The 23,372-nt window shown below is 48.2% G+C and overlaps 9 protein-coding genes across 11 annotated transcripts in view; 6 read left to right on the forward strand and 3 right to left on the reverse strand.

Moving 5' to 3' along the window:
- The window catches only part of LOC120449720 (tryptophan 5-hydroxylase 1), a 45,683-nt gene that overhangs the window by 15,334 nt on the left and 6,977 nt on the right, over positions 1-23,372 (reverse strand). The window lies entirely within an intron of this gene.
- On the forward strand, positions 469-23,306 carry LOC120449715. Of its 3 annotated transcripts, XM_039632336.1 has the most exons (8): positions 469-1,363; positions 1,451-1,711; positions 20,147-20,396; positions 20,460-20,635; positions 20,697-20,810; positions 20,865-21,053; positions 21,114-21,446; positions 21,507-23,306. In XM_039632336.1, the coding sequence occupies exons 1-8, from the start codon at positions 993-995 to the stop codon at positions 23,017-23,019; spliced, it is 3,207 nt and encodes a 1,068-aa protein (XP_039488270.1). In that variant the 5' UTR covers positions 469-992; the 3' UTR covers positions 23,020-23,306. The 3 variants fall into 3 exon arrangements, with proteins under 3 accessions (XP_039488270.1, XP_039488271.1, XP_039488272.1); XM_039632337.2 differs by lacking the exons at positions 469-1,363; positions 1,451-1,711 and adding an exon at positions 3,231-3,993; XM_039632338.1 differs by lacking the exons at positions 469-1,363; positions 1,451-1,711 and adding an exon at positions 12,330-12,449.
- Positions 2,227-2,959, forward strand: LOC120449733 (lysozyme A/C-like). The gene has a single exon (XM_039632364.1). The coding sequence runs from the start codon at positions 2,242-2,244 to the stop codon at positions 2,662-2,664; it is 423 nt and encodes a 140-aa protein (XP_039488298.1). The 5' UTR covers positions 2,227-2,241; the 3' UTR covers positions 2,665-2,959.
- Positions 5,463-5,950, forward strand: LOC120449732 (lysozyme A/C-like). Its single transcript, XM_039632361.1, has one exon. It carries the CDS (start codon positions 5,487-5,489, stop codon positions 5,907-5,909), a length of 423 nt encoding a protein of 140 aa, XP_039488295.1. The 5' UTR covers positions 5,463-5,486; the 3' UTR covers positions 5,910-5,950.
- LOC120449734 (lysozyme A/C) lies at positions 6,792-7,282 on the reverse strand. The gene has a single exon (XM_039632365.2). The coding sequence runs from the start codon at positions 7,253-7,255 to the stop codon at positions 6,833-6,835; it is 423 nt and encodes a 140-aa protein (XP_039488299.1). The 5' UTR covers positions 7,256-7,282; the 3' UTR covers positions 6,792-6,832.
- On the forward strand, positions 8,994-9,480 carry LOC120449726 (lysozyme A/C-like). The gene has a single exon (XM_039632355.2). It carries the CDS (start codon positions 9,018-9,020, stop codon positions 9,438-9,440), a length of 423 nt encoding a protein of 140 aa, XP_039488289.1. The 5' UTR covers positions 8,994-9,017; the 3' UTR covers positions 9,441-9,480.
- Positions 14,503-15,032, reverse strand: LOC120449729 (lysozyme P). Its single transcript, XM_039632358.2, has one exon. The coding sequence runs from the start codon at positions 15,008-15,010 to the stop codon at positions 14,585-14,587; it is 426 nt and encodes a 141-aa protein (XP_039488292.1). The 5' UTR covers positions 15,011-15,032; the 3' UTR covers positions 14,503-14,584.
- On the forward strand, positions 16,444-18,837 carry LOC120449731 (lysozyme S). Its single transcript, XM_039632360.2, has 2 exons — positions 16,444-16,911; positions 18,791-18,837. Exon 1 carries the CDS (start codon positions 16,489-16,491, stop codon positions 16,909-16,911), a length of 423 nt encoding a protein of 140 aa, XP_039488294.1. The 5' UTR covers positions 16,444-16,488; the 3' UTR covers positions 18,791-18,837.
- Positions 18,333-18,837, forward strand: LOC120449730 (lysozyme S). Its single transcript, XM_039632359.1, has one exon. The coding sequence runs from the start codon at positions 18,368-18,370 to the stop codon at positions 18,788-18,790; it is 423 nt and encodes a 140-aa protein (XP_039488293.1). The 5' UTR covers positions 18,333-18,367; the 3' UTR covers positions 18,791-18,837.

Genomic DNA, 23,372 nt, shown 5'->3' on the forward strand with positions numbered 1-23,372 from the left:
AAGTCAATGTGCGCTACAATGAACGCTTTTCCATGAACGCCAGCCAACTTTCCACTTCGTTGTCGTCACTTTCGCTGGCAGTAAAAGGTTCTATTGGGCTCGGACCCTAAAATAACTGGTTGCTGCTCCATGCTCCATTTTATGGCTCGCATTTACATATTCTTTCTCTACGGAAACCGCCAAGAAAGTTGTCCCATAATTTATGCCTAAACAAACGAATTGGGGGCCGATTAAGATAATCCCTTCTTGTAAGTGGTAGAACAGGTAGGGCAGTCCATCCAGAGCACCTTTCACTGTGCTGATAACTCCACTGATAAGTCCAGCCCTCTTTCGGTTGGTGTCCACTGATAGTGCCCGTGGTTCGCTCTGCGATCGTGTTTTGTCATTTAGCGGTCACGTTTGCTACGTCAGTGGGCCGCAGCAGATAAGAGTGTATATATGCGGTTTCCATATAGCCAGAATACAGTTCGATTCGGGTGTTACTCGGGTCAAGCCACAAGTGATGGGCAAACAAATCGGGCAAGGGCGCCAATTTGATGTATTGCCGGCTAATGAGGTGCAGATTGGCTGGCCTGGATTCCTTCGAATGATAGATGGCGTGCCATTAGATGTGCCACGAAATGACAGCATCCACGCCTCGCAGATGAGCACTCTGGTTGTCCAGGATCATGTCCAAACTGGTCCATGCAATCCATCATTTCGCCAATGGCTGGATGGGATGTATAGTTTATCATAATTGCAACATCCAGCCGAAGAGCCATCTACAGGCATTTGTTCTAAGACGACCCCAAAAGAACTCGTTGCTGACCCAATTCCGATGGCCACTTCACTTTTTTCCTCGCCAGCCAATGGCAAACTGGTTGCGAGATTTGTGTCAGCTCCGATAGTCGAACTCGTATTCGCATCCATGCAGTCGTTCAACTAACATATGTTGTCCATGTCCATGTCACATTAGGCAATGTTTGACAGGCGCCGATCCACGACATTGTAAGATGGGCAACCGCATTGCATCCAGTAGAGGCGCGGACATAGCCGGAGAGGGAGCCGCCGGCGAGGGTAACTCCAGGTTCAATACCCGCCGCCGCTATCAGCAGCACAAGAGGGAGTACTGTCTGCAGAACGAGTACCGATCGAAGACCCTGCCCGCCCGCCATCCGCACCAGAGCAGTGATCCCCACCAGAGCCACCAGAAGAGCAGCGACCAGGAGCGCTTGGGCTCGAGCAGTTGCTTGGGAGCTGGACAGAATGCGTCCAACAACGCAACGCCGCACAATGGAGAGACGTCGAGGGTGCTCTTTCTGCTCTACTTGATACACCGCACCTGGAACGTGGTCATGGACACGATGGACTCACGCACCAAGAGGTAAGACTTCATTTGTTCCAATTAGAGGATTTCAGAGTTCTATGACACTACTCGTTACACTTTTGCTAATTCCTCAACTTCACGCAGTCGTTCGGCCAGAGGAAATTCCCCTCAAAAAGAAGCGCCCGTGGCCGTGGATATTGAACTCCAGCCGCGGGCTCTGGATGAAGAATGCTCCATTGGCATCACCGACTTGGACGCCTCGTCGTTATGCTCCCAGTACTCGTGCTGCAGCTGCAGCTACTGCGATGTGGACACCACCGGGACACAGACAAATGTCTACAGCTCAATTGGCGACGACTTTTCCCTGGACTCCATGTACGAGGCGGGAAAGTCGATACTTGGCAGGTGAGCAAATCCAACGATTATTCAAACCCAGTATCCACATAGCAGGCAGCTTTTGTCAGAGGTAAATGGAAGATGCATTGCATACTTTCATGCTGAACAAAAGTATAAGCAACATTATTCAAAGAAAAACGTTGCTTGAATTTAGACTGAAAGTTTATTTGTCTTATATGAGCTATGAATTCCACAAGTCCAATTTTATATTGGCTTTTGATATGAAAAATTGGTAGGAGAATTGTTTTTCGTGGTCATCTCATAGTAAAAGTGATAAGTGGTAAATGGTCATATGTTGGGTAATCTTCATGATTAATTTCTTCGAAATAGTGTTTGCTTACAAAAACCCTGCATACGAAATCTATCGTAGCTACTGCCAAACTTTTTCTGGTTTGACCAAATTTAAATTATCAATCGGTGCGCCAAAATGGAGTCCGTATCAGTAAGCGTGTGTGCGATAACTGCCTATCAGCGGAGGACTCGGCTATAAAATCACGAAGCCTTCCCTCCACGGACATCAGTTTCTGAACACTGCAAACATGAAGGCCTTCATCGTTTTGGTTGCCCTGGCTTGTGCCGCCCCAGCTTTCGCCCGCACCATGGACCGTTGCTCCCTGGCCCGCGAGATGTCCAACCTGGGCGTTCCCCGCGACCAGCTGGACAAGTGGACCTGCATTGCCGAGCACGAGTCCTCCTACCGCACCGGAGTGGTGGGTCCCGAGAACTACAACGGCTCCAACGACTACGGCATCTTCCAGATCAACGACTACTACTGGTGCTCTCCTCCCAGCGGTCGCTTCTCCTACAACGAGTGCGGTCTCAGCTGCAATGCCCTCCTGACCGACGACATCACCCACTCCGTGAGGTGCGCCCAGAAGGTCCTCAGCCAGCAGGGATGGTCCGCCTGGTCCACCTGGCACTACTGCAGCGGATGGTTGCCGTCCATCGATGAGTGCTTCTAAGCCGACTTTGAATAGAATAAAATGATTGCATAACGCCAGCATCTGCTCTTTGAACTACACAATCTTCTGAAGTTCTATATACTAACGCTGGTAGCTTAGGTTAACTTGGGCTGACTAGCATGCATAAGTTGGGTAATTCATTTATCCTTAGTGCCATTACCAGTAGTATTACTTTTCCCCCAAGCACAGTAAAACCCGCAATCATGAAATATCGCTGATTATACATTATGGAAATATTTAACTCCTAAGCCACCAGATCATTAAGTAATAATAAGGCCCGCTTTCGACAACTCTTCCTAACTGCGATTTCGATTCCTTGGTAGAGGCACTCTGAATTGGCAAAATGAGGCTCATTTCTAATGGGGCATGGGATTCCGATTCCACATTCTTGTAACCAACTAATCACAGTTTGTGGTCGTGCTCCGAGAATCGAAGATTCCCTCAGGCGCCTGACAGTCTTCATTAATTCGGAGGTGTGCAGCTGCTACCGTTGCTCGCCAGCTCGCAAGTCTTATAAAGAGGGTCTTATACAACACTCTAGGGAGAATTCGCTCTCTCTTTGCGATCTCTGCTTCGGCTATCAAGCTATCACTTCGGCTTGAAGCTCGTCTTGGGTTCAGGCCAGGGTTTCCACTTCGGATTAGTTGGTGCGTGACTTTGGTTCGGGGCGGACGTGTAGAGCGCAAGAGCGAACGTGAATCTCGGCTTTGGTTGGCGATTGGGCGAGCGATGGCTTAGCTAGATGTTCCAGAGGTCTAGCCAAGTTCAATCGACGATCCTGTGATCCCAAGCGGTAGTGAACCTCCATTCCAATCCCGGCTGCAATAGCTCTCGAACGTTGAGTGTCACTGACGATTACGCGATATGAGTTTTCCTATTGTGTATTCTCGGAAGAAACGAGTTTGATTGGATAGAAAAGTGCGCTATTGGCCCCGGTCCCCAACCTACTATCTCTCCCGCGCGGCTCTTCTCGGCTAACAGCATCGCGAGTGGAGTGCATTCTGCTGCTAACGGTAAAACGAGTACTGGACCCGGCTAGAAGAACTGGCCCCAACTGGCCTATTGCAGCATCTACCATAATAATAAGAGTGGTTCTTGCTCCGCGCTAATCTCCTCAATTTGTGCCTCTGCTCGATGACGACGCCAAGAGCAACGCGGCTGGATTGGTAGTAGAATGCCAGTAGTGGATAGTAGATGCTAGCCATCGAATTTGTGTTTGAGAACGTTCTGCTGTGGCCCAATTCGGAATCGTGTCAATTCGCTGTAGCTGTAGCTGTAGCAACAATTTGGAGCAGGAACCGAGGAGCCCGGCGGGAATAGGCGAAATAGGTAAGCCAGTTTTCACCCAACTAAGCCAGAGGGTCAGGCTTTCGTTGGCCACTTTGTGGTCGGAGAGACCCACTTGGTCAAGATCCAGATGGGATCTGCTCTTTTGCCTCTTTCGGTCTTATGCACACGGCCTTATGCTAATGGGCTCCGACTTTCTTTTAACTGCTGCCCAAATCTAGATACGTATGTAAATCCCCATGTGGGCAGCTCTGACATTGAACTGTGACGCCCACGCCAGCAACTTAGATAGAAACTCGCGGGCATTCCGAGAAAAAGAACCCATAAAGAAAAAAATAGAAGTCGTTAAGATCGGTGCGTGTGCGTTATAAAAGTATGAAAACAAATTACGTTTAACTGTTAACTGTACTCATGGAAATTGAAGTGAAAATTGAATTGGCAGCGGCACGAGACTTCAAAGCCTGTGGAGCAGCCCCAATCCGAGTAACAATGCCACTTTGTCCAGATGCGAGAAGACAAAGAAGAGGCCACAAAGAAACCAGATTGTAAATAAATAAATAACAGTCATAGTAGAGGCCCAAAATAACTGAAAAAACTCAAACTCAGAAACTAAAAAAAAACTGAAAAACGAAAAATGAAAAAGCGACTGTGTGCCGAACTACAGAAAAATCTGTTCCGGTCTGATTTAACAATTGTTAAACAGCTTATGCATTGGCCACGCTCTGGAGTCCAAAGGGAGGAGTCGGAGAAGAAGGAGGAGTAGGTGGCTAATGGCTACACGCAACCCAGTGAGTGGCCAACTTACTTTCAGCCTTACTCTTCGCCCGAAAAAGAAATTTCTTTCTTTCTTTCTTCACGCGATTTTGCGGTGGCATGGCCATTCTTTTTGGCACCTCCTTATGGACTTACGACTTATACACTTATGGACTTAGTCTTCCTTCTTTCAAAACTGCATCGCAGCCACATTAGTCACTCCATCAGCAGATGTTGGACACCTTGACGGGCCCTGACAAATGAAGCAATTGTTGCCTGGTACTGGGATTGGTATTGGTATTGGTATTGGGTAACCGCACTGGGGCAATAATGGCATAGAGGGGCCCTGAGCTTCGGGCCTTTGCTGGGCCCAGACTAATTGAAGCCAATGGGCCACCACCGAGCCGAGGGGCTGAAGGGCCATAATTGAGATCAAAAGGGCAATTGGCCAGACAAACAGTCCTCCGTATCAGCAAAGCTGCTTCCACCAATTTGCATCCATTTAGAGCAGGTGGACTCGAAACTTGGAAGACGTCAAAGCAACTGCGAGGGGATTCACCGTCGAGTTTCCGTAAGACTTCATTCATATTATCGAATACTCCACTCGAATTATCAATGGAATTATCAGTATGGTCTGATTCCCAGCCGATTCTGTGCGACCCGTCCAGATTACCCGCGCCCATCAATTGAAAATACTCATCAGATAACACCACGGGTTGATAATTTTCCGGCTATAAAAGCGCCCTGTCCACAGGGATCCCACATCAGTTTCAATTCGAATCATGAAGGCTTTCATCGTTCTGGTTGCCCTGGCCTGTGCCGCCCCAGCTTTCGCCCGCACCATGGACCGTTGCTCCCTGGCCCGCGAGATGTCCAACCTGGGCGTTCCCCGCGACCAGCTGGACAAGTGGACCTGCATCGCCGAGCACGAGTCCTCCTACCGCACCGGAGTGGTGGGTCCCGAGAACTACAACGGCTCCAACGACTACGGCATCTTCCAGATCAACGACTACTACTGGTGCTCTCCTCCCAGCGGTCGCTTCTCCTACAACGAGTGTGGCTTGAGCTGCAATGCCCTCCTCACAGACGACATCACCCACTCCGTGAGGTGCGCCCAAAAGGTTCTTAGCCAGCAGGGATGGTCTGCCTGGTCCACCTGGCACTACTGCAGCGGATGGTTGCCGTCCATCGATGACTGCTTCTAAACCTATTTCGACCCTGAATAAACCGATTGCATAAAACTAAATCCTTTGGTTCTTCACACGGTTGGACAAACCTTCTCTTTGTATAACTAAGCTGAAAAGTATTTCTGGGATGGTATTTACTGCGTTCGGAATTCGTTTCGCCGATTTGCAGGAAAGCCAAGTTAAGAGCTTAATTCCTTTGTTTTGACCAGCTTTCTCCTAATTTTGATATCTTCCAAGCCACAATTGTGCCCTAGGGCCGTAAGCTTCGATTCGTTTAATAGTCTCCTATCGTGAGCTCGATTTCGAGGAGGCCCTAGGCTCCGAAATTTGTATAATCGTTATGACATTATTTTTTATTCGCCGGCTTTAAGTTCTTTCGCATTGGAGACGGAAGTTTGCATTATTCGCTGGTGGTGTTTGCATATTTAAATTTGGAGTCATTGAGCTACCAGTTTGACTGGTTCGGGCCTCAAGTCGAAGCTGATTGGACTTATAATGAATTTGTCTGCGTCTGCATATTATTTGGCTTTGACCCGCTGTCAATTTGTGGCTGTCTGTCAGGCGAAGCATTAAGTTTACTTTCTATTGGCGAAAATATATATATTTTATGCTGGCTGTGCCAAGTTTCTAGCCTCGCACTCATATTTATGGCTTTATCACTCAGATAAGCCAGTTTAAATTAAGCATATTCTGTTTATCAGATTGGAAAGTGTTTTAAACAAACGAACCAATTAAAACGTTAAACTTAAGGCTTGTAGACTAGAAGAGTGAAATCTAATTTAGTTTCCCCAAAAAATGCATTAAGAGTTCTAATTTGGTTAGCCATATCAAACATTCGAACATTGTTCAATATCCAATTGCAGTTCATTACGAATATGTAATAGGTACAGAAACAGCAGATTCAGTTTTATGCAATCGTTTTAATAGGGGTCGAAATCGGCTTAGAAGCAATCGTCGATGGATGGCAACCATCCGCTGCAGTAGTGCCAGGTGGACCAGGCAGACCATCCCTGCTGGCTGAGCACCTTCTGGGCACAACGGACGGAGTGGGTGATGTCGTCGGTCAGGAGGGCATTGCAGCTCAGGCCACACTCGTTGTAGGAGAAGCGACCGCTGGGAGGAGAGCACCAGTAGTAGTCGTTGATCTGGAAGATGCCGTAGTCGTTGGAGCCGTTGTAGTTCTCGGGACCCACGACTCCGGTGCGGTAGGAGGACTCGTGCTCGGCGATGCAGGCCCACTTGTTCAGCTGGTCGCGGGGAACGCCCAGGTTGGACATCTCGCGGGCCAGGGAGCAACGGTCCATTGTGCGGGCGAAAGCTGGGGCGGCACAGGCCAGGGCAAGCAGAACGATGAAGGCCTTCATGATTCGAATTGAAACTGATGTCGGGAGGGAGCGTGGGCAGTGCTTTTATAGGGCGGTATTATCTTAACTGGTAGATCTTCACAATGTTATTATCTCAAGTGTGCGCCGAAGTCTTTAGCTGCTTTTATTATCGCAAGTGCACACGAGACAGTAAATAACTGGCTATTACAAATGGCCAGACGCAAACTCATCAATCTACATCGCTTATCAGCTACTACTAAATGGTTTCAAGCCGCTCCCTAAAGAATCTTGAGCATAGACGTAGTTAAAACGTAGATTAGCCCCATCTCAGCAAGAAGACCCTTGGGTTTTTAGAGCAAGTGGTATTAATTTAGCGGCTTAAACGCTGGCCATTAACCTTGTTAGCATCTCCGCTAGCTTTTGGAGTGGGCAATCATCACGAGTCGTTGGTGGGCAGAAGCTCCACTTTGGTGCGCCTAAGTGAGCTGTAGCTGGTATCTGGATGGAGGGTCCGAGCTCTGGAGGCCCAAAGAACTCTATTTGGTGCGGGCTGGTTTATCTGGCGTAACGGGCATGCGTTCAATCGCAAAGCCACTGGCTCTTCAGAGCGCCCAAGGCTACCACACATCATCAGCAGTCACAACAACCTGGCTGCTCTTGGCTTTCTCGGTGGATAGATGGATGGAGTTTGAGTCAGAGTCTGACTAACGACCCGACCACAAGTATGCAAACTGCGGCCTGTTACATTAACCCCATTCGCGTCTGCGAGGAGGGGCTCTTAGCGGTACTCCTTGGGGTTACCAGTGGGCCTACAACCAGACGCCAAATGCCAAGTGAGGGGAGATTGGGAGGTTGGGAGCCCAGATTTCCACTGATTTGTGCAATGGCAAGAAAGTTGTTAACCTTTCGCGTGTGGCTAACAGCAAAGACAAATGACAAAAGGCTTCTGTTGGGGCATTCGAAAGATGTCAGTTGGGAGATTTTTGTTGGGGGGCAAGGGAGCCCCTAAGACAAAGTCGTTTCAGGTGGTTGGAGATCCACAGCTCCACAGCTCCCCAGCTTGCCAGCGTGACCTTCTTAGAGTCCCATGAATTATAGATGAATGCATAAATGAATGCTGGTTTGTGAGCTCTCATCGGCGAGATGAGTTGTCGATTCTTTTGTCGGTGGAGAATGCTTATCACTTTTACTTTTTGCTGATTTATTGAATCGCCGCCGTATAACTAATGGCTTTTCTATGCCCAAAGTGTGTCAGCTAACAGTTCTGGCTTAGAAGAAGAATTTTCTGACGTCCAAAACAGACCTCATTGCATATGCATGAGTTCTCTTTGGAACTTTGTGCCTGTGGACCTGACAATCGACCCCGGCCAATTAAACCTCATTTGCATACATTTTGTCGCTAATTGTCAGCCGAACTTTGAGTGTGATACTGTTAGGATAATGACCACGAATCTTCAGAGATTGCACAAGAAGCCGCCATAGCTGTTCTTCCCCCCCTCTTAAAACGGCTTTCCATCCCAGTTAAAGTAATCACAGTAGCACGCACTGAAAATGGCCAACGGTAACGCTAAATCTGTAAACAAACTTTGCTGATAAGGCTGCGTACGTATCTGATTTTGAACCATACGATACACTAGGTCCTTATCGCTGAGTTTTCACGGCTAATGAAGAGGCGATTGACAGCCGCCATATGCTGATCACCTTATCACAACTCGACACTTCTACGTTCCCCCTAATAAAGGGTATAAAAGCGCCCATTGCGAGGACTTCTCCATCAGTTTACTTTGGTATTCAAATCACAATGAAGGCCTTCATCGTTCTGCTTGCCCTGGCCTGTGCCGCCCCAGCTTTCGCCCGCACCATGGACCGTTGCTCCCTGGCCCGCGAGATGTCCAACCTGGGCGTTCCCCGCGACCAGCTGAACAAGTGGACCTGCATTGCCGAGCACGAGTCCTCCTACCGCACCGGAGTGGTGGGTCCCGAGAACTACAACGGCTCCAACGACTACGGCATCTTCCAGATCAACGACTACTACTGGTGCTCCCCTCCCAGTGGTCGCTTCTCCTACAACGAGTGCGGTCTCAGCTGCAATGCCCTCCTGACCGACGACATCACCCACTCCGTCCGTTGTGCCCAGAAGGTGCTCAGCCAGCAGGGATGGTCCGCCTGGTCCACCTGGCACTACTGCAGCGGATGGTTGCCGTCCATCGATGAGTGCTTCTAAACCGACTCCGATACTGAATAAAATGTTGCTCAAAAGAATATCCCTCCTCGGTCTTTCTATTGCAAATGTTTCAAAAAAAGTTTTTTTCTACAAATACCTTATAATACCTTTTTGTTTATGGGCTTATAAAGAGCGAGTTCGGCTCACAAGAAAGCCAATTCCCAACTTGTTTTAAATTTCACCTTAAATATTTCCTAAACACCCATAAATAAACCGAAATTAACTTAACTTTGATGAATGTATCACAAAGTTTTGCTTAGGCAGATCACTTTCTAAGTTTTGAACAGAATTTTATTGAAATTCGCTAATCAACTTGAAGGTGTCTCTTCAGCAAAAAAAGGCAATAATATATGCGGCGAAAATAAACATTTTGAAAACAAACAAAGACAAAAGCATCGGTTGTCCATTAAATTAGCTAGTCGCTTTTCGCAACTCTTTTCCAAAAGAAAGTAAACTCGAGGCGACGCCTGTCAGCGGGTCAAAGTCAAATAATAACCTCTCCTAGGCACATTCATTATAATTCCATTGGGCTTGGACTTGGCTTTTCGACTTCGTCCCAAACCAGAAAAACTGGTGTCTCTTGAGTGCAGAACGCGAGTTTGACAATTTGAAACTTAAACGCAAAAGGCCTCAAGCTAAACTTCCGACTTGTGTACTTCAAAAGTCAACTGCAAAGCTTCAAAAACAATAATGTTGTATCTATGTATATGTATATATATCTATCTATAATGATTTGTTACAAATTCAACGGTATGGCATTCCACTTTTGGACAACTATTTTTACTGCTATCGAAAAAAAACGGATTATTTTTGATCAAAAAATCGAAAAAAATATTTTTTGTAAAAAATCGGATGTTTTCAATCGGCTTTTTGGCCATAACTTGGCCAAAAATGGCCGCACAGCTAAAATAAAGACTGTTTTGGGCTGCTAATAAACATAGTGAATTACTCATAGCCTGAGGTGTCCACGAAACAAATACTTTGCCCACGTTTTGCAATTATTCAACGATTGGAATCTCAGTGCCTTGGGGTGTAATTCGGATGTTCAGCTGAGAGAAAGTGATCCTTGATTCATCTTCACTTCAAATCATTAAAAAACGAATTTAAACCCCACAAATTACTGCACTTCGTTGCGAGAAGAACCTTTTTCAATCTTCGATAGCAGACCAATTAAAACACTTCAATTTATCAACGAAGAAAAATCCCCGAGCAGCTTATCAAATTATTGCGTACATGCCAATTGTTTGGGTGTTTGAATAAGTTTTCTTTTTTTTGTTAATCAAGCGCATGTATAGACCATGTCTATACTGATCTAATCTTCTGTCTCTCTGGACTTTTGAATCTGCTTTCCCTAAGACAAAGATATATTTGGCCATGGTAGTTTGGTTTCACTCAACATCGATCTAATCTGGAGATTCGATGTGTTCCTAAAGATTACCAAAGACATTACTCACTGGGTGGTGATATATTATATCATAATATCTTATCCAATGCGTTAAGATTTTTCTTCGTCTTGAGAAGCTAACAGTTCTAAGCGTTTCCAATGGCTGCGAGATTCTTTGGCTGTTGTCTTTCTCCACACGCTTTCTAAATGGGAGAAAATCGAAGAAAGAGCAGCAGCTTCCCTTCCATTCGCCTTTCCACAGGCCGATGACTTTGGGTTGAGCCGGTCAATGAATTCTTAATGTGGCCTAGCGCAGTGGGCAATAAATTACACAAGTAGCCAGGTCTCTCAGGTCTCTCACTCTGGTGATAAACGTACTTCAGCTGGGCACCTGGGCATCTCAGCTTCTCAGAACGGGAACGGGAACGAGCACCCAGAGATTGTCCAAAGGAAGTGGCAGAGTGGAAACGCACAGACAAAGACCCTCTGGGTAGCGGGGTTGTGGAATTGTGGGATTGATCACCTGAGGAACAGGCTAAAACAAAGCAGGAAACCAAAGACCGGAAAATTATACTCATGCCATTCCTGGCTTCCTCCAGTTGTGGATAGCGTGGATAGGAAAGGAATGGAATGGAATGGGAAAGGGGACCAGAAGGCCCCTGGTGAAGAGTGTTTCCTATAATCTGAGCACATTAGCACAAGTGGGCCTGGAAGTGCATAAGTAATAGGTAATTGCCCCGAGGTTGAGGTTCGCCGCCCTCTGGAGCGACATTGCGTGGGTCAGGCTAAAACAATTGCTGGAAGTCACTCTAGCGTTAAGTTATGATGGTCCACAGATAACCACACGACGTTGGAACCGACTCACCGCATTTCGAGGAGGATGAGGTTTACACTTGGTTTGTCGCCCATCTAATTGGTCTGGGGAGCGTAGATGGCAGACAGAAGGAATCTGGAGGAGGGCTGCTTGGGAAACGGGTTACTGGAGAACGCAACTGCCAGATATTATGATATATCTTTGGGAAGATTAAGCTTCTGTTGTGGGATATTCCTAAGAAATATTCAAATTATTTTGAATAGCAAGTAATCGAAATATCATCACAATGCAATTGGTCAAAAAAAACCCCCTTTCAAATCTGCGCTGTATTAACCGATAGCAAAGAGTCGAAAATCTCGAAACGGACTCTCGAAAGCCCATCGAATTTGGCAACTCATGCGATTTCCATTTCGATAAGCTGCGTAATTAAATTATCAATGGTGCCCCTCCAGCCGACATATCTTCAGACAATTTTCCACTTGGCATGTGGACATGGTACCGATGCCACAAATGGTGCAAATCGCGTGGTCCGATAGCGGATATCTCTGGCCACCGGCGGGGATTCACTTTTATCAGCGCACGAGTTCCTCGAGGCACTGAATCCAACATGGCCGTAAGGCGCAGAAGTCAAAGTCTCATCGCCATCGTCGCAGTTGAGTTTTCCATTTACCGGAGTCAACAGTGTGTGGACGTGACTGCCGGAGATCGCTTGAGTGCTCTGCGCATCCGAGTTTCTAAGTTCTGGATGGAGTATGCACCATGTTACCGGGATCTGGTTACCGGGCATGTGACGATCTTTCTATGGGACAAGGTGAGTCTGCTGCGGATGCGCAGGCCCGGGCTGAACTTGCACAATCCCGAAATGATCGCATTACTCTTTTCCGCCCGGTTAAGTTAACATGATCTTCGGGCTCCATTGTCAATGGCAGGCCAACTGCGACACTACTTGGCCTGGTCGCTGCTTTGAGCCACTTTCGGCATCAATTACCAGTCACAAGCTCGGCTCACAAATTATAAACATTTCCCCCCAAAAAACGCAACTGTGTCAAAAGGCAAGCTCCACAGACTGCGATATAGTTTCAACGAAACATAAACCCTAATTATATTATTTGACAGCTGCGGCCTGTTGATACATAACCCCGGGCGGCCAACGAATCGCAGTGAAAACTGTAATGAGCGTTGGAAAATCTTTTCCCAAAAACAAAACCCGCCGAAGAAAACCATTTTAATTTAGAGTCAAGCGCGAAGCCGTCAAGCATGACAGTCGCCAGTAGTACACTGGAAACAAAATGTGTCTTACTCTACAGGAAATTCATTCTTCATTTTTGAGTAGAAAAGCATGACGAAATACAAGAAGTTTAAGTCACTCAGGCTGAAATGCAGATTTATCAGAAAGGATTTAAACTTTTCTTGGGTCATTTGTGATTTAGTAGTAATTGGTTATACGCACTTTCTAATATTTAGAAAAGGCATTTTGCGAAGTGCACTATCCAGTCGACAATCAAAAGATGACAAAAGTCGGAGATGGGCGATGGGCGATGCGATCTCGAACCGTAGCTCAGGGAGCTGACAGCTCTGGGAAATCGGGATGGAATCTCTGTGGAGAGATCTCTGACAGCTGAAAAGTGGCCACATTTCTCCCGGGGATTGTCGGTTGCTAAATTCTGCTAATGGTTTTATCTCTGGGTGAGTGTGGGTAAATTTCAGCCAAAGACAAATGGCACAGCACTGAAATGCAAATGGCGAGAAGAAATGGAACTGCCATGAGAACTTTTGCATTTCCAGCTGTCAGCGGTGACTTAATCTCTGGCATCATCGTCAGCGATTGCCACGAACGAGTGCCACACAAACGCAAACCCACATCCGATGCCAAAAAGACTGGGTTTCAGATCTTGGCCATATATACATATGTACATACTCGTATGTCGTGTGCTTTGCCACGGACTTGTGTAACAATTTGGCGAGGTGTCGGCTCAGCGCGAGAAGAGAAACTTTCCCATTTCCACGGAATCTTCTTAGCCTCATGAGCTGTCCGAAATGGTGTTTCTGGAGAACGGAGAACGGAGAACCCGCCTTGATTGGGAAAGTCCAAGTGGCTGAGCTGTGTCCAATCCGCGGAATGTCATTCCAGCGACACCCTTGAGAATAGCGCTACAAATTAACACATTAGGCTCTGGGCTGGCTGCAACTTGTCGTTGCCTTTTGCCATCTGGCCAGGCCTAAACGAGCCCCAAATGGCAAAGTTGATCTCCGGCGATTAGCCGCAAATGGCAATCCCATGGACCTACATCGTGTCCACGTCCCCGCTCTGCCATAGATGCAATGGAATCGAAATTGCTGTCGATCCGCGCCAAAGTCCGTTGGCACTCGCCACCAGAGACACACACAATTGGAGTTTTCATCGCAGCAAACATGATAGATAAACGGCGCGATAACGGCGACTTTTCATACGTAATTTGTTTTATGCCTGGAAATTAAATTAACTTGTTTACCAGCCATTTGCCATCTTTCTATCTTTCTGGCCAAGACTACGCTCCGCGTTGCGGCCGTAATGTCTAATAGATTTCAGTCGCTTTGGCCAGGCCAACTGTCATAATGACTCTGTTATGTGTGGGCCATTATATAAAATTTCACTTTTCGCCGCTCGTTGAGCCAAAAAGGCTCCACAGTTTTCATTTCCATTGGCGACAGTTTTGCAATTGCTGAAAGATCACCAGCCAATTGCACTCCAGAAATATGAGTCTTAAAGTGCATGAACATCGAAAAAGCCAAAGGCGAGCTATAACTTTTTGAAACCAACTGGCGATAGTTAGACTTTATCCGGTTTAGCTGTCTTCAGCTCACAGAAACTTCGGCATAAGTGCTTATATTTAAATAGCTTTATATATTTCTTTGGAGAATACTTTGATTTGGTAGCCGAACTGCGAATCAAGCAGTGAATCCCGACTAGAAGCAACTGTTGATCGAGGGCAGGGATCCGCTGCAGTACTTCCAGGTGGACCAAGCCGTCCATCCCTGCTGCCGCTGAATCTTCTGGGCGCATCTCACGGAGTTGGTGATGTCGTCGGTCAGAAGGGCATTACAGCTCAATCCGCACTCGTTGTAGGAGAAGCGACCGTCGGCGGGCTTGCACCAGTACTTGTTGTTGATCTGGAAGATGCCGTAGTCGTTGGATCCATTGGAGTTGGCCGGGCCAACGACGCCGGTGCGGTAGGAGCTCTCGTGCTGGGCGATGCAGGTCCACTTGGCCAGCTGGTCGCGGGGAACGCCCAGGTTGGACAACTCCCTGGCCAGGGAACACCTATCCATCGTTCGGGCCTGGGTGGCGACTGCCGCCAGAGCTAGGGCACAAATCACAAGGAGAGCTCTCATCTTACTGAGTTTAGTGGTAATTCGATGAGCAGTCGCGAAATATTTATAGCCTCGAAGAGCATTCAAGTGGTCGCAGTTGAGTCAACATGGTAGAATCAGCAATCAGTACTGTTTACCCATCATTAGGGGGCAAATAAGGTGGCTTTCCCATAAGAAGGCGGTAGTTAAATTCACTCTTCCGCTGAGGTAAATGTTCCGTAAACTACAAATTCAGATGGTCCAAAAATGTATCAGATTTCGCGTAAGTTTTGCATAAGCTAATTTACTCTGATAAAGTCAAGTTGATATCTGTAGAATATATTGGTTAGCCTATCATTTGTTTACCATGAAAGCCGCTAGAAGTCCTCCTACGTTGGTTCAAATCGAGTACGGCACTTGAAGTACCCCCGAAAATACGGAAGTGTTTAGCCCCCAGATACGGCGGTTTCTTTACACTCGAGCAGACAATCTACGCACTGAATAAATCGAAGTGAAGTGTATCTCAGCGTTGTGCGTAAAAGATACATACATTCGGGCCAAGTCGGTTGAAGTCTGTCTACCATCAGCTATTCGGAATATTTATCTCTAATAGAGTAGGCATTGCATTGTGTTGGCCATTTCGCGGTGGGTCCCTGCTCACGCAACTCGGGTGGGGTTGCATGTGGGGGCTAATTATTCAACGTTATTCATTGTGCGGCATTCGAGCTATTCGAGTCTGCAAGCTGCACTGCATGACTACGACTACGACTATGGATTTGGCTGTAGCAGTGGCAGTGGCTCTTTCTCTGGCCCAGACATATTCCCATCCCGGCTTTTGCACGGCCCAAGTTTAATGTCCGACTTGGCAGTGGTTTAATGGCGAAACAGCTCCACTTGACTGCAGCTATTAGCCCCCGGTCGTGGTCTGGTTTATGGTCGGCCGAAAGTGTGATTAATCATCTGGATTACCACTTGGGCGGTGCTCCAGAGCTCCTCCATCTTTTTCGGCTACTCGAACTCAATGGGCCCTTCTAAGCCAATTCAGCCAGCCAATTCAGCGTCATTGTTGATATTACAGCAATTATGCTAATCAGTTGGAAGGCGCGTCGAGGTCTCTACTCTACCTTTCTCCTCCATTCAATGAACTTCAGCCACAATCCAAACGATGACGAAACCAGGTGAGCACCTGGCATTCAAGGCTGTTGATAGTGCCTAATCAGTCGAAAGCTCTGTGAAACCCATTTGGATTGGGGGAAGCCTAAAACTATGCAGCACCCCCAGCAGCAGGGTTCTTTTGTATTCTTTGAGATGGAGCCCCGCGATGTGCCCGTCCTGCTGATAAGGCTGTTGTTTTGCTCCTCAATGAAATATTTAAATCAGCCTACCTTAATTATATTGCTATCTTCAAGTGCTTCAAGCTAAACGACTGATAAGTTAGCGTCTAGTGGGTGTGCAATTTTGCATAAATAGCCAAGTTAGAAGACCTAGCAAGCCAAACAGTTTTGTTTAACCCAATCAACATGAAGGCTTTCTTTGCTCTGGTGCTCCTGGCCATTGCCGCCTCTGCTCAGGCAGGTCGCACCCTCGACCGCTGCTCCTTGGCCCGTGAGATGGCCAATCTGGGCGTTCCTCGTGACCAGCTGGACAAGTGGACCTGCATTGCCCAGCACGAGAGTGACTACCGCACCTGGGTGGTGGGACCTGCCAACTCTGATGGATCCAACGACTACGGCATCTTCCAGATCAACGATCTTTACTGGTGCCAGGCCGATGGACGCTTCTCCTACAACGAGTGCGGCCTCAGCTGCAATGCCCTCTTGACAGACGACATCACCAACTCCGTCCGTTGTGCCCAGAAGGTGCTCAGCCAGCAGGGATGGTCCGCCTGGGCCGTGTGGCACTACTGCAGCGGATGGTTGCCGTCCATCGATGAGTGCTTCTAAGCTGACTTTGATCCGAAATAAAATGACTGCATATAAACTCGTACTACATCATCTCAGATCTTATTAGCTAGAATTCTAGTTCACGATTTTCAAATAGAAAGTACTTGGGGCTTGGGAAATATCAATAAATAGGGACCGTAACCAGCCTGGTAAAAGAATGTTTCATAGAGATTCTAGTGACGTCTGCGCTGTGCACGTTTGTTTCAGAACGTTGCCACGCCCACTTTAACAACCAACATTCGAAAAAGCTGTAACGCCCACACTTTTGAAAAACGTTGCAGTTGTTCTTCATACTATCATATGTCTTGTCCATGACTATTACGGTCTGAATTTTCAAAAGTGTTTTGATTTTAATTGATTATATTATTTTTCTTGGTCATTTTTATCGATGCCTCAAAAGAATATGAAATTGTATCCCTTGCACTAGCGCTACCAGGTTGATTGTAGCATATTCACTTGTTATTATCTAAGTTCGAATATTTGGCAATCGTTATACCCGTTACTCGTAGAGTGAAAGGGTATACTAGATTCGTTGAAAAGTATGTAACAGGCAGAAGGAAGCGTTTCCGAATATATAAAGTATATACATATATTCTTGATCAGGATCAATAGCCGAGTCGATCTGGCCATGTCCGTCTATCCGTCCGTCTGTCCGTCCGTATGAGCGTCGAGATCTCAGGAACTACAAAAGCTAGAAAGTTGAGATTAAGCATACAGACTCCAGAGACATAAGCAGCGCAAGTTTCATGTTGCCACGCCCACAAACCGCCCAAAACTGCCACGCCCACACTTTTGAAAAATGTTTTGATCTTTTTTCATTTTTGTATTGGTCTTGTAAATTTCTATCGATTTGCAAAACGCCCACTCTAACGCCCACAAACCGCCAAAAACTGTCAGTATTGAAGACTCTCCTTCGCACTTCCACTAGCTGAGTAAAGGGTATCAGATAGTCGGGGAACTCGTCTATAGCGTTCTCTCTTGTTTTTTTCTAGAACCACTATGTATTTGCTTATCATAATATTGCCTGCAGGGGTCTATCTTTTCCGTGAATTTATTGAACTTGAGAAACCCAAAAATAAACTTTATTTTGGCTCACACCGGATATTCAATGCAGTTGATAATAACTTATCACTGTCTGAGATCTCGATGACTCCTGATTAGCCGAAAACTATGCAGCATTTTTAGCAGCTGCCTTTTTGTGTTTATTGAGATTAAACCTTTTGATGTGCCCATTTCACTGATAGCATACTTTGTTTTATTTTTCCTTGTTTGGGCTCTCAGTTATTCAAATCTATAAGCCTGCGTCTTTTTAATTATATTTCTATCTCTGAGTGTTCAGAATCTGATCTTCAGAACTCAAGGGCTGATAGGTCAAGGAATGTTGGAGGAATGATTCTCCATAAATACCCAAGCTAGAAGCTCAGTTATTCAGAGAGTTTTGTTTAACCCAATCAACATGAAGGCTTTCTTTGCTCTGGTGCTCCTGGCCATTGCCGCCTCTGCTCAGGCAGGTCGCACCCTCGACCGCTGCTCCTTGGCCCGGGAGATGGCCAATCTGGGCGTTCCTCGTGACCAGCTGGACAAGTGGACCTGCATTGCCCAGCACGAGAGTGACTACCGCACCTGGGTGGTGGGACCTGCCAACTCCGATGGATCCAACGACTACGGCATCTTCCAGATCAACGACCTGTACTGGTGCCAGGCCGATGGACGCTTCTCCTACAACGAGTGCGGCCTCAGCTGCAATGCCCTGTTGACAGACGACATCACCAACTCCGTGAGATGTGCCCAGAAGGTGCTCAGCCAGCAGGGATGGTCCGCCTGGGCCGTGTGGCACTACTGCAGCGGATGGTTGCCGTCCATCGATGAGTGCTTCTAGGCTGACTTTGACCCTGAATAAAATGAGTTCACAATGATATATGCTAACTCAATAGTCTCTCAACTGGCCGGAAACCCAACCAAGTCAATCTATCTGAAGTTCCCCGATCAGTGTCCAATGTCGTGATATCCTTTCAATCTATGACCCTGGAAAAGTGCTTCAAACTAATTTACACGGTTCCATCTTGGAGTAAACACAATCGGTTGGACAGCTAGTGCGGCTAATGGAGAGCACTCTTCGAAGCCATTAGCCCGGGGCGCCATTTCACGGCTTATCAATTCGAGTTCCAGTTTCGTGGAGTAGTTTTCAATTTCTGTCTCACAAATTGATTTATGCAAATTTCAGAGCACGAACCCCGCCTCCTTGTTTCTGTTTTGAGTGATCTTTCAACACGGTTCGCAGCTGCCGTTGTCGAGTTTTGTGTTTTGTGTTTTGAGTTTTGAGTTTGGAGTTTCTCCTGTCTGCAACCAGTGGCTGCTGACATTGATCGAAGTGTTTTTAGTGTGAGCTGCTGTGGGAACCTCATCTAGGTAGATGCCCCAGTCAATCAGGCAGTCTCGATTGGAAGTCGGAGCTGGCAAAAGCGCACCTGACGAAAGAATCATATTGGATTCCACTCCCCGGCATAACTGGGCATCGGCGGTACGTGACTGATGGGCCGATTGATACCGGCTGAGGTAACCCACCTGAGTGGCACGTCATAACCACCCGAACACAATGGCATATGCCACATTTGCATAGCCACATGTGAACCGTTAACCTCTGATTGTGGTTCAACGGTACTCGGGTCTCGGGTCTCGAGAGAGGGAGCTGCCAGCCAAGATGATCGCGTCTGTTTCATGTGGCTAGTGAAAGTGTCTTTATTTCTAGCATATTTAAATGCAAATGCTCAGTTTATTTTGTCCACGCATTGAAGGCAGAAACTGAAAACAAATCAGCGACTGTCACAGATCAAAATTCGACTCGATCGGATCGCTTAGTGGCTGGCAAACAAGACCTGCCTGCAGCCCACTTGCGAGACTGGGCGTCGATCTGGGTGTCGTTGACAGCGGATATCTGCAAAGGCACCTGTCCAGACAGCACGAAACCACAGCACCACATCACCACAGCACCACCAAGTCCAACTGCAGATAAGCCTCAGCTCAAAATGTTCAATAAACTTAACGGCTTGTTTTTCCGGTGCGTTACGTGGTGGCGACCCAACTCCAGCCCCAACTTCAGCTCCAACTCCAGCTACCAACTCCCAACTGGCAACCTCACAACCACTTTTTAAATATGCAAATTCAAGTTCTCCCATGTCAAGCACGTACATTAATTGACTCCACCCGATTGGTTTTCCCCTTCCAATTAACGCAGCGACAGCTCGACACTGCAGCGACACCATCCGCAAGCCCGTCACCCGGCGCAGCTCCACCTCCAGATGGCTCCCAGTGTGTGCGAGATGGCCGGCCAGGGTCAAAGTGGTCCGGTGCCCCCGCAGAAAGCAGGCGGATCCAACAGCTCAGGGACGAACAAGTGCGGAGCCAGCAGCCTCAATGGATCCCTGGCCTCCTACAAGATCGGCGGCTCCGAACAGAGTTGGCCCCAGGCCCCAGTTTACAGCAAGGTGAGTGGGTTGTTTACCCATATTATATATCCAAGTCACCACATAAATATTCTATACACTTAGGAAAATCAACGTCCGCCTGTCTACAATCCCGAGGACTACGTTCACTCGCTGCGGAAGTTCATCAAGGCCAGCGGTTCGGCCAAGAAGCTATCCATATATGATGTGTGCACAGGTCCAACTCCGAAGGAGGAGGCCTCCAGATCGGCCACCTTACCAGCCAAGCACTCGGAGTACAAGTGAGCACTGGAGTGCATGTTCCTGATATATCCATTTCATCCATTTTGTTCCCGCCAACAGATCTCCCATTCCTGCTCCGCCAGAAAACGACAGAGAGATGTCCCTGCGTCAGTTTGGCTCCATCACCGATTTGCTGACCAAGTTGCGAGCTGATCTGCGAGTGTCCTTTCCCAGGTAAGATCCATTAATAGTTGTAGATATTCGTTTTATTTACGATTTCCCTTGCAGCTTCGTTCAGGAGTTCGTGGGCACTCCAGCGGATGGTATTAGCCACTTGCTGGAAGTGCTGCGCGCCATTCAAATGGCCCAGGCCAGCAATGCCCCTGCTCCAATGCCAGGAGCCTCCAGCTCCTTGGCCATGACCAGGAATCCCCAAAGCTATCAGCGCCGTGCTTTGCTGGACGAACTGTCTTGCCTGTGAGTTGGAACTCTCAAAGTGCCCAAGTCGAAAGTGTCTAATCCTTCAATCCCCTGCAGGCAATGTCTGAGCATCTGTTGTTCGCGATCTCTGGATGCCATAGCCCGTTTGGGAAACACACCCGTGGGTCTCATGCCACTGGCCTCTTCGGCCACGGGTCAGGGCATCCGAGCTCGAATCCTGGCGCTCCAGTTGCTAGCCTCCGCCTGCGATCGCCAGCCCTTCGGCAGCGGCAGTGGTGGTCAGAAGATAGCCTCGGCTGGGCACACAGCGGTATCGGATGCCATGTCCACGTTGCGTTTAAGATGCAGTGAACCAGTTCGCTTCCGGTTGCTGGTCGGCATCCTCAACAGCGGCGGTGGCTCAGGCGAACTGCAGTGCGCGGGTGTTAAGTAAGCGAATCATTGGGACAAAAGTTTAAAAGATTACTAAGCTTTCTTGATCTTTCATAGATTTCTCAACACATTCATTGAGAGCGCCGTAAGCATTCAGCAGCGTCTGTACATCCAGGCTGAGCTCTTCCAGGCAGGATTGGATGCCAGCACCCTGGCTCGCACCATCTCCTCCTCTTCGCCCTGGTTGGATGCTCTGAAGATCGAGGTGAAGCGCTTTAACGAACTCCACATCGACGTGGACCAGATGATAACCCGGGCCAGGGACGCGGAGCGGGTGCGCAGCCAAATGGTGATCCTGGAGCGAAGGGTTCAGATTCTGCACGAGGAGAAGGCCGTGCTCACGTCCATGGAGCGGCGACTCCAAGAGCGTTGTGCCGAACTGCAGCGTGAGATCTTCCGGCTGCAGGGCACGCAGCAGCAGTCCAAATTCAAGCCCGTGGAGTCCTCCCATCAGCCAGTGGCGCTTCCTCGCCAGGTGCCGCCACCCAAGAAGAACAAGCAGAACAGTTCGGAGCACGAGGACGAGGGCATCAGCAGTTCGGAGACGGGTGCATCCCTGAGTCCAGTGCCCATCCTGGTCCTCCCCTCCAAGGCGAAGACATCGCGAAAGGTGGTCGAGGAGGATGAGGACGACGCGGCAACCATTGAGGATGTCATCGAGGAACTGGACAACATTGTGAGTGAGGCCGAGAAGCAAATCAGCAGCCAGACGAGCAGTGTTTCCCGCTCGAAGATGCGCCACCATCGTTCCGTGGAGAAGGACATTGTCCCGGTTAACATAGTACCACAGCCACCCAGAAAATCCCGGTCCTTGGCACATCTGGTGCCCCGCACCGATTGCTCCGATCAGGAGGGATCGGATTATGGAATGGTGGTGCACCAACCAGGAGATCCCGATGCCGCCGAGCGACTGGCGGCCATGCAGAGCTTCTTCGACGAAGTGGACTACGATGCTCCAGAGACGGATCAGCCCGCTGCCTACCAAATGGAATCACCCACGCCGGACATGCCGGAGGCGAATGCCACTGCCACGGCGTACAATGCGAGCACAAATCGCGAGTTGCTGGACGTGATCATGAATGCGCGGCATGACGAACACGATCCCACAATGCAGGCCCTGCGAAAAAGTGTCCAGGATGCGGCACCCGTGATTGGGATTCCCCATCACCCGGTGAAGGTTAAGGCCCCAGCACCACCGCCACCGACTCCGCCAGCCCAGCAGTTCAACGGGGTCTTCTTCATGACCGGCATGAACACACCTCAGAAGTACCCCAAGCCAGACATCTCGGCTGCCCTGCAGGCACGAAGAGTCACCAAGAACGTGGAGCGTCTGGAGGCGGCCTTCGCCTCCGCGCATCCGGAAGCCCTCAACGAAGCAGCCATCGGCAGGGAGAAGTCGCGCAGCAATCAGCAGATATACTTCACCAGTAACCTGGCGATGAGGATGCACGACCACACTGGCTTTGCCAATCCCAGCGGTGGGCAGATGCAGGGTCCCACCCACCGCACTCGATCCCACACCCAGGGTTCCATGTCAAAGGTCACGGATCTGCCGTCCGGCCTCTACTAAGCGATACTCCAAACTAGATGCTCTTAAAGATTCTCCAGCTCCTGTGCAATAGCAACCCACTCCTAGGTTACAAAGCCCATTAGATCAGCGTATTTATAGACCACTTAATGGTGTTTCCATGCATTATAATAAACACGTTTCTTATGCAACATCTCGAGATAACTGCAGCCCAGACTAGATTACATACGGTGGCAGCTTCAACCGGGTATTTAGCCAGTAAGACCTAGTATCTTAGTTCATGTCTAGCCTAATTGATTACATTTCATTGAATAAAGTTTTCAAACTAATGTTATACCTTATTTTGGGCTACTGGATTTTTGGCGCAGCCATTTCTGCTCAGCAAATAAATCGGT

This window comes from Drosophila santomea, chromosome 3L, assembly GCF_016746245.2.
Source record: "Drosophila santomea strain STO CAGO 1482 chromosome 3L, Prin_Dsan_1.1, whole genome shotgun sequence".
NCBI lineage: Eukaryota > Metazoa > Arthropoda > Insecta > Diptera > Drosophilidae > Drosophila > Drosophila santomea.

Excerpts from the sequence above, each read along its gene's own strand:
- LOC120449726 (XM_039632355.2), top strand. The coding sequence starts at position 9,018 with ATGAAGGCCTTCATCGTTCTGCTTGCCCTGGCCTGTGCCGCCCCAGCT.
- LOC120449730 (XM_039632359.1), top strand. The coding sequence starts at position 18,368 with ATGAAGGCTTTCTTTGCTCTGGTGCTCCTGGCCATTGCCGCCTCTGCT.
- LOC120449731 (XM_039632360.2), top strand. The coding sequence starts at position 16,489 with ATGAAGGCTTTCTTTGCTCTGGTGCTCCTGGCCATTGCCGCCTCTGCT.
- LOC120449715 (XM_039632336.1), top strand. The coding sequence starts at position 993 with ATGGGCAACCGCATTGCATCCAGTAGAGGCGCGGACATAGCCGGAGAG. Across the intron at positions 20,397-20,459 it reads AGGCCCCAGTTTACAGCAAG|GAAAATCAACGTCCGCCTGT; the intron begins GTGAGTGGGTTG and ends CTATACACTTAG. Across the intron at positions 21,054-21,113 it reads CTGGACGAACTGTCTTGCCT|GCAATGTCTGAGCATCTGTT; the intron begins GTGAGTTGGAAC and ends AATCCCCTGCAG.
- LOC120449733 (XM_039632364.1), top strand. The coding sequence starts at position 2,242 with ATGAAGGCCTTCATCGTTTTGGTTGCCCTGGCTTGTGCCGCCCCAGCT.
- LOC120449729 (XM_039632358.2), bottom strand. The coding sequence starts at position 15,010 with ATGAGAGCTCTCCTTGTGATTTGTGCCCTAGCTCTGGCGGCAGTCGCC.
- LOC120449732 (XM_039632361.1), top strand. The coding sequence starts at position 5,487 with ATGAAGGCTTTCATCGTTCTGGTTGCCCTGGCCTGTGCCGCCCCAGCT.
- LOC120449734 (XM_039632365.2), bottom strand. The coding sequence starts at position 7,255 with ATGAAGGCCTTCATCGTTCTGCTTGCCCTGGCCTGTGCCGCCCCAGCT.